Source organism: Chiloscyllium plagiosum, unplaced genomic scaffold (genome assembly GCF_037043375.1).
Source record: "Chiloscyllium plagiosum isolate Xiang-an unplaced genomic scaffold, Cpla_swu_hap1 HiC_scaffold_26, whole genome shotgun sequence".
Taxonomy (NCBI): Eukaryota; Metazoa; Chordata; class Chondrichthyes; order Orectolobiformes; family Hemiscylliidae; genus Chiloscyllium; species Chiloscyllium plagiosum.
In genome coordinates, this window is record NW_028270164.1 from 32,654,575 (window position 1) to 32,668,962 (window position 14,388).

A 14,388-nucleotide genomic window follows, 5' to 3' on the forward strand; every position below is an offset into this window, starting at 1 on the left:
CCTCCAAATGGCATTTTAGATCCTAGGGTCTGTTAAACAAATCTTGCAGTCAGATTTGTGTTCACAAGTGTTCCCTCCTGCTTGTAGTGACCCTGCACCTCCTCTTTGAAGTGCACTGAATGCTTTCAAGTTCAGTCAAAAATACTTTATTTCCCATCTGTTTCCCACATCCATAGATGTATAACTAATATGCAGTGCTGATAATGCTGAACGTGCACATGATATGAAGGTTTCAACACATTTTCATCTGCCCCCAAGTGAACAGTCACAGGAATCCCATGTAGCACCTATTCCATGTCTATTCTTGACTGTGATCAAATTTATAGACTCAAAACCATCATGAAGTTTGTTTTTGATGATCATTAATGCTATTTTTATGGGGTAAAATAGCAAATACCACACATGGTGTCATCACCAAACAAAAACTCTGTTGGAAAACAAACACTCGATAATTGATAAGGAATACAGTTATGACCTGAATTGTCCCCATTAATAAAGCTTTTATACTCTAGGACTGTGTCTGGCTGAACCATGCACTTAGATCAAACCGAAGAATAATTTTGCTTCATTTCACTCCTGGAGACCAGAAAGTGATAGTAAATTTCAAAGCTTGTGATTTATGTATAGGTGTTGACAGCATGAAAAGAAAAAAAGAACTTTTATTTTTCCCCAGAACAAACTGTTCTTAAGAACTCTGCTTGATAGCAAACAGATGCAATAACTCTCTTCTATAATGACTGACAGATTACAAGTTCTAAAAATACAATCTGTGTTGCGCTGATTTAAACTTAGAGCAGATTCTGGATGGCAGGTGGCAGCGAGTGGTAAATACACAGTGGTATTTGTTTTACACCAATGGCTTTTAATTCCTGGGCTTTGTTTAAATGCAGCTAGTCCACTTCACATCAATAATGGGCAGCACGTGGCTCAGAGGTTAGCGCTACTGCCTCATAGCGCCAGGGACCCAGGTTCGATTCCAGCCTCTGGTGACTGTCTGTGTGTAGTTTGCACATTCTCCCCGTGTCTGCATGGGTTTCCTCCGGGTGTTCCGGTTTCCTTCCACAAGCCAAAGATGTGCAGGTTAGGTGAATTGGCCATGCTAAATTGCCCACAGTGTTCAGGGATGTGTAGGTTAGGTGCATTAGTCAGGAGTAGTTATAGGGCAGAGGAATGGGTTACTCTTCAGAGGGTGGTGTGGACTTGTTAGGCCAAAGGGCCTGTTTCCACACTGTAGGGATCCTAATTCAAAGAGGGCTCAAAGTGACTACCAGAAGACAAAGATCAGATGGCACAAATACAGAAAATTCTGGAATGTCTCAGGCAGGTCTGGCAGCATCTATGGAAAGAAATCAGAGTTAACATTTCAGGTCCAATGACCCTCCTCCAGAACTGAGAAACTAAGAAATGAGTGGTATTTATGCAGAAGGTGGGATAGAGAGTAAACGATAGGTGGAGATAGAGCCGAAAGAGAGACAATAAAAGTTGGATAGACAAAGGAATGGTTAATGATCAGTCTGGGAAAATGGGGACTATTAGTGGCTGACAATGGGCAGTGTGTAGTAGCAGCCCATGTGATGACAAGGCCTGCTGTGTCAGGGTGGAGCAAAGCATGAAGAAAGGTGCTCAAGCTCTCAAATTCTTGAGCTCAGTAATGAGTCCTGAAGGCTGCAGAGTTGCCAAGTGAAACATGAGGTGCGTACATCCAGCTACACTGAGTTTTGCTAGAGCACTGCAGCAAGCCTGAGACAGATGTTGGCCAGGGAACACGGTGGGGTGTTGAAGGGGCAAGTAACTGGAAGCTCACGGTCTTTTTTGTGGACAGAATGTAGGTGTTCTGCAAAGCAGTCACCCAGTCTACGCTTCCTTTCCCCAATGTAACACACCACATTGTGTGCAGCAAAGCAATAGACTAGATTGAGAGAAGTGCAGGTAAAGCGCTGATACATCTAGAAGGTGTGTCTGGGGCCATGAATGGTGAAGACGGAGGAATTAAACAGGCAGGTGTTACACCCGATGCGATTGCAGGGGAAGCTGCCATGAGGCTATGGGGACATGCAGGGAGTGACGGAGGAGTGTACCAAGTATCCTGCAGGAAACAGTCCTTGCGGAATGCTGACAAGGGAGGGGAGAGAAATATGTGCCTTCTGGTGGCATCCTGCAGAACTGTCAGCTAATGATCCTCTGGATATGGATGTTCGTGGGATGGTAGGTGAGGACAAGGGGGACCCTATCCCTGTTGTGGGAGGGGAGAGAGGGCATGAGGGCTGAAGTGCAAGAGATGAGTCAGACACAGCTGGGGGCTCTGTCAACCACAGTGTTGGGGAATCCTTGGTTGAGGAAGAAGGTGGACATTTTGGAGGTCACCTTCTTGGAGAAGGAGTAACTGGGAGAAATGGAATAGCATCTTAACAGAAAGCAGGGTGTGAGAATGCATATTCTAGGTAATTGTGGAAGTCAATTGGTTTGTAGTGGCTGATCTATCCCAGAAATGGAAACAGATGTCAAAGAAAGGAACATAGGAGTCAGAGATGGACCAGGTGAAGGAAAGAGTTGGGTGGAAACTGGAAATGAAATAAATAAACATTTTTAATTCCGGATGAGAGATGGAAGCAGCACCAATGATGTCATCGATATAACAGAGAAAGCGTTATGGATGGTGACTGGAGTAGGACTGGAACAAGGAATGTTCTACATACATATCCACAAAGAGATAGGCATAACTGCAGGGAATCCCTGACTGACCCCACAGTTACCTTAACTATATGCCACCACCAGACACATTCCCCTCCCCTCCCTTGTCAGCCTTCCAACAAGGATAATTTCCTCCAGGACATCCTGATCCACTCTTCCTTCACTCACAACAGATCCCCATAGCCTCCTCGCACCTTCTTCTGCAAGCACAGAAGGTGAAACACCTACCTGTGTATTTCCTCAGTATCCAAGGACCCAAACATACCTTCCAGTGAAGCAGCACTTTACCTGCACTTCACTCAATCTCATCTCCTGCATTCGCTGCTCACAATGTGGTCTCCTCCACACTGGGAAAAGGAAGCATAGACTGGGTGACTGTTTCGCAGAACATCTACATTCTCTCCGCAAAAAAGACCCTGAGCTTAGAGTTGCTTGCCACTTCAACACCCTACTATGTTCCCTGGCCAACATCTCTGTCTCAGGCTTGCTGCACTGGTCCAGCGAAGCTCAGTGCAAGCTGGAAGAGCAGCAGTTCATTTTCTGCTTAGGAGCTTACAGCATTCAGGACTTAATATTGAGTTCAACAATTTTAGCACCTGTCCCATTCTTTCCCCCACCCCGCACACCAGGCCTTGTCATCACATGGCTGTTCCCACACACGACCCATTGTCAACCGCTAATAGTCCCCATTAATAGCTGTTCATTGCCCCAGCTTTTAATGACCTTTTAATCTGTCATATATCTGTCCAACTGTTTTCCTTCAGTATAAATACCAATTGTTTCCTAGCTTCTCAATTCTGGAAGGTCATTGGACCCAAAAAATTAACTCTAATTTCTCTCCACAGATGCTGCCAGACTGGCTGAGATTTTCCAGCAATGTTTGTTTTTGTTTCAGTTTCAGATTTCCAGCATTCCCAGTTCTTTCCGTTATTTTTGCCCAAAGATGAGGTGGTCGCTGCTTGCAAGTTTCTTTTGAAGTGGCAGCAAAAGGGTTTTGGGAAGATCCAACATGGAGAGAGTTCATGGTCATAGCAGATTGCCAATTTCCTTATGGAGTCCAGAGAAACCTTCCTGCTCGGGCTGCAGTTAAAATGATAGCAGCATCCCCTAACTTAATAAGACCTTGATTCACATAAATTCAGGAATCTTCAGAGAGGCACCTCATCCCCTCCAGAACTCTGGAGGTTTCTATTAGACACAGTGTGAAAGGGTTGAATTTTGAGTGGGTAAATAACTATTCTTGTTTAACTGCTCAATTACCTGATTTCCATCAAGCAGGGAAGGTTTAGATCAACTTCTCGTAAAATTTGGAGATGAGGTAGCAAAGTACAAATTAAATAGAAATTTTTGTCAAAAACCTGATGAGATACTTGGAGTCCTGGGATATTACAGGCCTTCGCTGTACTGAATAAAATCAAAGTTAAAAATCACACAACACTAGGTTATAGTCCAACAGATTTAATTGGAAGTACTAGCTTTCAGAGCGCCGCTCTTTCATCAAGTGGTTGTGGAGTACACCTGATGAAGGAGCAGCGCTTCGAAAGCTAGTGCTTCCAATTAAACCTGTTGGACTATAACCTGGTGTTGTGTGATTTTTAACGTTGTACTCCCTAGCCCAACACCGTCATCTCAAAATCATGACTGAATAAAATCAGTTGTCACAGAACACTCAAATCATGGGGCAATTACTTGCTCAAACTCCAAAAGTCTCCATCCTTCCAATCTTCTTTATTATCATAATCATGGTCATTTTCTTTAATCTTGCCTTCAGTCTCTCAAGTATCATCAATCAATTGTTCAGTCACCATTTTCATGCTGAAGAATAGTCTGGACATCTGGATGTCAGAGGAAATTGCTTTTGGTTTTTAAAGCTTACAATGGATTCTTCCTCCAAGCTATGGATGAATGATTGACCACAGCCAATGAGTGTTAAGACAGATGAGATTAATATTCACCCAGTTCCATTCCTTTTCTGAATAGGTTTCTTAAACAGATGTAAGTAACAGGAGCTGACTTCTGACCTGACCAGAATCTGAATCTCAATTGCATTTTCAAAGTAACATTTATTGCTTTTATAAAATATCATATTATTGCTGTCTGCTGTGTTTTTCATAATTTCACTATCTTTTTACACCAAACTGCCTGTGAATGTATTGGTGACATTTTCTCATTTTGTTTTGCTTGTCATTTCTGATTTATTTCCATCTTACCAAAGTCTTAACTTATATCACAATACATTTAATGTCTACTTTTGCATTTTTGCTATTTGATCACACTGTAAATTAAATCTTTTGTGTTTTTGAGTTATTTTGTAGGAGAAGTAAGGGAGTTTTATCTCCATCTACTGTCAATCAAACATGTCTTCACAGATATTGCTGCAGAAAGTGACCTTTTGGGTTGAAGCTTATGACCTTTAGCTTTCAATTTCCTGTATCATGTGAATGTTTGTGATTTGAGATACAACATGTTTGCTAATATGTACAGTCAATCCATATTTTGTTTCTAGAATTCCTTCTACAGCCTTATGACTAGCGACAATAAATCAGAAAAGTTTTTCAAGGTGCTTAATCAACGTATGAAAGTTGCCCAGCAAGAAATCAAAGCAAATGTTTCAGTCAACATGAGCGATCTGGGAGGCAAAGTGGCAAATGTGCATGAGAAAATGAATCCTATCCTTGCAGCTGGTCATAAAGGTTAGAGCATCCTTATTGATACTTTCACTGTCCTGTTAAATCCAACACAAACTATGAAGCTGGGAAGGAATTTAAAAAAAAACAGAAAATGCTAGAAATACACAGAAGGTAATATTTGTGGAGAAAGAAACTGAGTGGATGTTTTAGGTCAGTGGATTTTCATGAAAGAAGAAATACATGTTTAAAATTCATTTGAATACAGATGTCATGAATGACATCTCCTTTCCTGAATTAGCCTGAGGCAAATCCAGATTGTTCACAATCTTGGATTGATTTGACCCTGAGGTGAGTTTCTGACTGCAAATCCATGCCGTCATTAAATCCAATTCTTTCCACCTCAGTAACACCACCTCAGCTTTAGCTCACCTGCTGAAACTGTCATCCATGACGTTGTTACTCCTAGACTTGACCATTCTAATAAATCACTTATGTGAATGGAGTCTCATTGATATCCATCATTTAGGGTATTCTAGGAACCAGCTCCTGAAAGCTGCTGGCCTACCTCTATCCCTACTGACCTCGTCAAAAATTGCTGAGGTTCCCATGCATCCTCCTAGCTGGTAGAGATCACCGGTTTAAATGTTGCTGTCAAAGGAGCAGTGGTGAGTAGCTTCAGTGAACTTTCTACATGTTGTTTTCTGCTGCTACTATTTGCTGGTGGTGAAGGGAGTAAATACTTAAATTGGTGGATGGCATGCCGATCAAGTTGTCCCCTTTGTTCTGAATGGTGCTGAGCTTCCAGAGTGCTTTTTGATGCCACACCTATCCAGGTAAGTGGAGATTATTCCATGACTTGTGCCTTGTAGGTAGTGATGGACTTTTGGGAGTTAAGAAGTGCATTAATCTCCACAGAATTTCCAGACTCTGACCTGCTCTTATAGCTACTTTATAACTAGTCCACCTCAGGTTCTGGTTAGTTGTAACTTCCCAGTATGTTGATAGTATTGAATTCAGTGATGGCACTGCCATTAAATGTCAACGGAAGATAGTTGGAATCTCACCTGTTGGAGATGTCTAGCACTTGTGAGGCACAGAGATTTATTGTCACTTACCTGCCCAAGCCTAAAATTCGTTCAGAGTCTTCCTGCTCATGGACAGATGTTTCAATATCTGAAGCATTGCAAATGGTATTGAACAATGTGCAATCACCAGTAAAGATCCCCATTTCTGACCTTATGATGGAGGGAAGCGTTTGTATGATTATTGAAGCAACTGAAGGTTGTTGGGTTGAGGGCACTATATTGAGGAAATTCTGGAACCGAAATGATTGACTGCAGTCAGTCACAACTAATGACTAGTATAATTCTAACCACTGGAGAGTTTTCATTCTGATTCCATTGACTTCAACAATTTTGCTCAGGCTCCTTAATGCTAGACTTGGTCAAGTGCTGACTTGATGTCAAGTAGATGTCAATGGAGGAGTGAGGGATATGCCAAGCCACGAGGTTATAGATTAGATTTTATAGAGAGGAGTGATCATGTACAGTTAACATCACTAGTCTAGTTATTCAGAGATTCAGACAAATACTCTGCATATATCTCAAATATCTGATACACCTACAAATCCCACCAGTTGGTGGCATTTAAATTCAACTATTAAATTTGGAACATACAGCTAGTCCCAGTAATGGTGGCCAAGCTGACTATCATTGACTGTTGTATAAACCCATCCAGTTTACTGAAGTCCTTTAGGAAGGGAAATCTGTCTGAATAAAACAAAGAACTGCTGGAAACCTGAAACAAAAACAGAAAGTGGTAAAGAAACTCAGCAGGTCTGTTGGCACCTGTAGAGAGAAAACCAGAGATAACATTTTGAGTCCAGTGATGCTTTGTCAGAATCTGCCATCTTTACCTGGACTAGCCTACATATGACTCTAGACTCACAACAGTGTGGTTGACTCCTAACTGGCCTTTGGAATAGTCTAGCAAGCCACTCAGTTCAGGGGCAAAGGATGATCACAAATGCTTGCCTTGTCAGCAGTACCAACATCCTGTGTAAGGATAAAGGTAAAAATGTTTGTGGTATTCTGCTGTTGCTGATAGCCCTTATGTATGCCCAGTTTTGAGCTGCTATATCTTTTCTGGATTTAGCACAGTGGTAATGTCATAAAATCCATTGAGGATATCCTGAGAATGCAAATGGGACAGAATCATAACAAGAAAATTGAATTGATAATTTTTTCCTATTCTTTAAGGGCAGATGCATATGTGCTGGGTTGCATTGTAAAGGCAAGATCCAGTAGGTTTGTATTTCCCATCTGCTGCAGGATCTGCTTTACAGAAATGTCCTTCAGGACTCAACCAGCTCGGTTAGTAGTGGTGTTAATAAGGCAACATTGGGGTTGGACGTACCTCATCCTGAGGATACTCTATATCTTGCCTTCCTCAGTCCTTCCTCCAAGTGATGTTCAACAGGGCAGAGTACTGGACTCGTTGACTGATAGTGTAATGTGAATCGTGATGATTTATTTATTGTCACTTGCATTTTGTAGTGAATAATACAATAAAATACAGTGAAAAACTTCAACAGTCAGCACAATCCAGCACTATTTTGAATAGTTTAAGAGTAAAAAGGATAAAAGACATAACTGAATGAGAGTCCTTGATCCTGAACCAGTTCACCGACAACACCTGAGCTGCCACCCCTCCTCTTTGGCCTGCAGGTGTCCCCGCTCTGGGCCTACTGCAACACGGAGCCCCTGGACTATGCTGCCAGACCAGATCACTGCTGTCTCACCAAGAATCTCACTCTGGCCACCCTCCTTCAAGCTGTTGCCTCACTGGCACCACCATCTCCGATCGCTTTGCCGCCACTGCCGCTGCTAGCCCCGAATGCTGGGAGGATGCCCCAGCTGCTGACACAGCCTCCAATCACCATGAAGAGCCAGATCCTCCACAGCCTCTAGCTGCCAGGATAAGCCACAATTCTGCACATGGCCTACTCTAGCTGTCATGTTGATTTCCCAGCTAACTTGCCACAAAAGGCTCCAAAAGAAAAATGAAAGAAAAGAAATGAAAAGGAAAGAGCAGAAGTAAAAAGATAGCACGTGGGGTAGATGAACCCCAGGCAACAGCCTGCCTGCAATCATGCTACTCTGCCGCCATTTTGAATCCTTGTAGTCAGCAGGAGCTCCTTGGCTGTGTTTGACCTGAAACCTTGAGACTTGGTTCAGAATCAATGTTGAGGACTCTCAAAGCGAAAAGTACCACTCTGCCTTTTCTGGGTCTGTCCTGCCAATGGGACCAGACATGTCAAGGTGATGGTTCTGGCTGTCATATTGTTAGGGAGTATTTGGTTATTATGACTGTGTCAGACTGTAGCTTCGTTCTTCTGTGGGAGAACCCTCCAAATGTTGGTATAAATCAGAGACATTAACAAGGTGAACTTTGCAGGATTGAAAGGGCTAGTTATCCCAATAAACTGCAGCTTGCATAGATTCAGTAAACTCTGTCTCAGGAGTGACTAGTTTTCCAAATGATAATTTTTTAATGAGTAATATGACTTTGTAGTTGCTGAGGCTATCTTGATCTAAGTAATCATAATAAAGAAGAAATAGGCAATTAAATGGAATTATATCATGAAATCCTCAATGCCTTGGACTCATACTGTGCAATATTAGTAACAAACACATTAACACCTTACCATAAAACTCCTCTTTTAATGAAGGCATTAACATCTGTTCTTGTAATGGATGAAGAAGTTTCATATAGACATTTAATGTGTTTGACAGTAATATTGGATAGTGCCAAAGGATTTTGTTTCTGTTGAATTTCAATCATTGCTTGTTTCCCCTTAGGAAAAGATGTCCATCTTTTGATGGCAACTACTCACAACAGGTCACAGATGAACACGTTAGGAGATGCAGCGCATGGACAAAAGGATGCTGAAATCAGCCCAGCGGTAGCAATAATGCAGCCCATCCTACGCTTACTCCAGCTATTGTGTGAAAACCATAATAATAACCTCCAGGTTAGAACACCTGTTCTTTATAAGTTCCCTCAGTGATGCTAAAATTGTGATTAACTTTAATGTCCATGGTGTTTCGGTCAGGGTCTTCAAAAGTTTTAGTGGACCGGTGGACAAATTATAAGACGAGTCACATTAGCAGATAAATAATTCATGTGACATTGGATGGTGTGCCGCGTCTTGAGTGTTGTTAGAGTTGCACCCATCCATGCAAGCGGGGATATTCCATTACATTCCTGACTTGTGCCTTGTAGATGGTGAACAGGCTTTGAGATTCAGAAGGTAAAGGATTCCTAACCTGTCACCTGCTGTTTTCAACTTTCCATTGGCATCTATGATTCCCCATAAGCATACTCTTCATCACAGTTGTGGCTTTGTACAATGTTAGTACAAATCACAGAATCAGAGGCACACTGTTGACAATTCTCTTTTCTTTGAAATCAATGGCTATACAATCATGGGTAATGTGCCGGTAACACTTTTGAGAGGCTGCCCATATGGGCCTCAATGCACTTGTCAATGGGTTTCCCATGAACATATTTATGATGTTACCATAATGCAGCAGTGTAAACTAGTAAATGTAATAACATTTCTAGCAAAGTTTGGCATATGAAACAAAGTAAGAAACAAACAGAGCCTATTTCGATTACTTGGTCACTGGCTTTGCCACTTAAGCATATGCATGAATGTTAAAAATTATTCTCTTGATACTAACATTTTAGTTTTAGGAATTACTTAAGAAGTTTAAACAACATCTTGGTCAGCATCTAAACCTTGCACTTGATCAGTGGTAATCTTTTTTCTTGATTGATAATGCGTTTCCTCAATAGAATTTCCTCCGTTGTCAACACAACAAGACAAATTACAACTTAGTCTGTCAGACTCTGCAGTTCTTGGATATTATGTGTGGGAGCACCACTGGAGGCCTGGGGCTGCTGGGGCTGTACATCAATGAGCATAATGTGCTACTCATTATACAGACGCTGGAGACACTAACAGAGTACTGTCAAGGACCATGCACTGAAAACCAGGTACACGTTAAGTCGAGCATTACTGAACTGTGCGATGTGGTGCAGATGTGAGTGTCAGTTTCCATTTGAGATATTGGTGCATCGTAAGCTGACACAAACTGTAAAACAAAAATCTGTTTTGCGTCAACATTGCTTACATGGACTCTGATTTTCTTACCTGGGTCTGGTGCACAGAGGCAGGAGAACTCACGGCTCCATATGCCCAACATTCAAACCTGCCTACCCATATACTCTCCCTTTTGGGTCCAGAGGGGCTGGCAATCTGGATCGCATACCAGGCTAGCTGGCCCAGGAAATGCTGTGGACATGCCAATTACTAAAGCAGACTGTTCCCTGGAGCTGCAGCTTTGTGACCAGAACAAAGCAAAAGCATAACATATAAAAGCGTCCTCCAATTCTCACCTCTTGCAGCCCCTCCCCCACTGCCATTCAGTTCCCAGGTCACCCATAACCCCATGCCCTGTCCATGCTGACCAATGTTGACTCTTGCCACCTTAGCCTTTCTATCCATTTCTCATGACACTTCATACTCCCTACACTACCCTACTGGCACACTATTTAACCAGACCAACTTAATGCCTACTTCTAGCCACCATCTATTCCCTTTCACTGGCCTTGTCTACTCACCTAAGTACCAACTCATGCAGGAGAAAAACTTTAAAGATCTATAACTCAATGTTCCATTTGCAGTTAAGATATTTAGAAGAGCACACTTTTCATAGAAAACAGTTTGACAAATCTTGACAATTTTGCCACTTCTTTATAGACATAATGGACCTTCTACAGATTTTCCAGTTCTAATAGACTTATGTACCTTTTGATGCATGATCTACTTTATAGTTAACAATGCCAAAGGATACCTGACAACCCCCCTCACTCCTAAGGATGTCTGGGAGATATATTGGTACCATATCCACAGGGATAGCAGCGCACCAAAGGATACACTGAATACCTTGAAGATATGTGTTAATCACAGACCCACTCAGCGCTGGTCTGCTCTGCACACTCCAGGTCCCATACTGCAGAAATACTGAAATGGGTTGTAAGTGGCAGCTGGTTATTTAAATGACCAGTTGTCTCCAGGAACTGCACATACTTGAAAGCCGAGAGGACTCCATTCCTGCCCTGTAGAAATGGGAAGTTCTATGTTTAGGGGAGGGACTTGTGATTTCAGGCCACTTCTACCATTTTCACCGCATCAGAGAAGTCTTCCATCATGGTGAAAATTTGGGCCTGTGTAGTACCATCGGGACATTGCCTGGATTCAGCAGACAAAGACGGATGATGAATATTTCTGGCACATTAATGTAAGATTTCTTTTTTTATTTTTGTTGCACTATGAAATTCAGGATAGGGATTAATTTGTTTTTAACAAGGACATATCATTATTGTGAGAGCCACTTTTGGAAAGTTAGCCATAACAGCAATGTCTTAAAGAAATACACATGAAAACATATAAGAACAAAATATACTGGAAGCATTCAGTGGGTCAAGCAGTATCTGTGGAGAGAGCAGAATTAAATACAGGCAAGAACAATGGCACTTGGTCCCACTTAATTTCAGGAGAGGCTGCATCAGTTTTCTGTTGGGGAAATAACCCCATTCCCCCATTTGATTAATTCAGAAGTTGGAAGGAGTTGATGTATGATACCCAGCTCCTGCTGCATTGGGTTTAATTAGGCTCGTTATTGAACCACTGGGCACCTATTATCCCTGAGACCTCAAAGGGGTACAATTTTAAATGGGTACAAGAACAGTGGGACCTGACTATATGTGCACAGAACATTGAACATAGCAGGACAAGGTGAAAGTAGTCAATAAGGCATCCAGTGTTCTTGGCTTTATTAATAGGGGCATAGAGTACAAAAGCAGGGAGGTGATGTTGAACTTGTGTCAGACACTTGTCAGACCTCAGTTGGAGTATTGTGTATAATTCCAGATGCCAAAGTATTTCAAGGATGTTAAAGAGAACGTGCGCGAGTGATTTACAAGGTGAATCCACAAATAAGAAACTTCAATTATAAGGATAAATTAAAGAATTTGGGACTGTTGCTTTTAGAGAGAAGAAGGCTGAGATGAGATTTGGTAGAGGTTTTCAAAATCATGACTGGGCTAGATGGAGTAGTTAGGGAGAAGTTCCCACTTGTAAAACAAGAGAACATGGTTTTAAAGTGATGTGCAAGAGAAGCAAAAGTGTTGTGAGAAAAATCTTTTTTCATACAGCAGGTAGTATGGGTCTGGAATGCACTGCCTGGAATGAGGTGGGGGCAGGTTTAATTGAGGCAATTAAGAGGGAATCAGATGACTGTTTTGATACAAAGAGTTGGCAATGGGATGGGGAAGAAAAAGCAGGAGATTAGCATTTGATAAGATACTTTTTTGATGGTCCAAATGGCAAAAATCACAATACTGTGATTCTGGCAAGGTCACTATAGTTCAATTGTAGCTCAGAGTCCCTTGTTATGAAGTGCTTTGCCCACTTAGAGTGTGAGTGGGGTGCTGAAAAGTATATCTTGTTCTTGCCTTCAAACCCTTAGCTCTACCCTCTCCCATGGCATTCATCCCACAATTCCCATGCTTCCTTCACCTTTGGCCTGGGTCCCTTGGTAATCTTTTACATTACTGGCAGTTGCTACCACTCTCACTCGCACTCCCAACCTTGAGGCACTGGCATCTGATTGTTTTATAGCTCTTGGAGGGTAGGACTTTTGCTGTCCGGATACTGGATCTCAAGCTGGCCTGCCAAAGGCCATCTAAAATGCCTGAAGAACTCTTATTTCTGTCAGGGATATCCCTGTTGGCCCACCCAGTTAATATTTCATGTCACATGCAATCAATGGGGCAGCTTGTTAATTGATTGTTTAAATTTAATCTTCACAAAATGGGAAATTGCTGAGACATAGTCAATGTCAATCAATGTTGTAATCCATATTAGTTTCATAGTCAAAGTGCTTGCCTGTGAGTATTTTTGTTGAATGTATGCACGTTAAAATGTTTAAAAATATCAACTCTGGTCTTTTGCTTGTATGAGGAGAAAGCATGGCTTTAGTAAGTAATATGTTTCCTATGTATTGCTGTAAGCTACTTTAGCAGCTTGTTTGATTTTTCACTGTTTAGACTTGCATCGTATCTCATGAGAGCAATGGCATTGATATTATCACTGCACTGATCCTGAATGATATCAGCCCACTCTGCAAGTACAGAATGGACCTAGTACTACTGCTAAAGGTAAGGAGAGGTCTCAGCCAAAACATTGATAACAGATTCATCCTATTTTTAATGTAATCCATGCTAATATATTACACTGTAAAATATGTTGGTCCAAGTAGAAAATGAACAAAAAGGCAATGCCAAATTCAGTACCGAACATAAATCAGAACCGATATTCATTCGTTCAGACCTAATCCATTGAAGTCAGATTTATCTTCTAGTTGTGAATGATCTGGCTTCTCAATTACTGCAGCAAATAATATTTAAGATCTTTGCAGTTTTTTTGACATTGGTGTTGGTATAAAATGGGACTTGTTTTATATATTTCCTGTGAAAAATTAACACAATGTCTACCAGTTTCTACCTATAGAATCTTTGCCAAACAATTCGTGTATCAGTCATGTCTTTGGGGCTGATTGATTAAAAAAGCTATATTTATACAATGCCTTTCATGACCTCTGGAACTCTCAAGGCACGTTATAGCCAATGACATGGTGTTATAGGGTAGTCACTATTGTAACATTGGAAACAAAGTAGCCAATTTCTGGACAATAAGCTCTCAGCAAGGCCTTTTTAACTTATTTCTTGTCATTTTGAGTGAGGGATAAATATTGATCAGGTCACAGGAAATAATTCCCTTACTATTTTTTGCACTAGTGTCATTGGAGCTTTTATGTGCATCTGAGGAGGCAGACAGGTCCTCAGCTTATTGTCTCATCCAAAAGGCAGCATCTCCAAGATGCTGCATTCCCTCAGTACATCACTGGAATATCAGGCTTAATTTTTGTGCTCAAGT

The 14,388-nt window shown here is 41.5% G+C and overlaps 1 protein-coding gene across 2 annotated transcripts in view; it reads left to right on the forward strand.

Annotated features, from left to right (window-relative positions):
* Positions 1 to 14,388, forward strand: part of itpr3 (inositol 1,4,5-trisphosphate receptor, type 3) — a 277,430-nt gene that overhangs the window by 224,559 nt on the left and 38,483 nt on the right. For both annotated transcript variants that reach the window (XM_043716798.2, XM_043716799.2), the window contains exons 40-43: positions 5,198 to 5,384; positions 9,182 to 9,354; positions 10,182 to 10,382; positions 13,500 to 13,610. In XM_043716798.2, the coding sequence (XP_043572733.1) occupies positions 5,198 to 5,384; positions 9,182 to 9,354; positions 10,182 to 10,382; positions 13,500 to 13,610 (672 nt within the window). The remainder of the gene's footprint in view (positions 1 to 5,197; positions 5,385 to 9,181; positions 9,355 to 10,181; positions 10,383 to 13,499; positions 13,611 to 14,388) is intronic.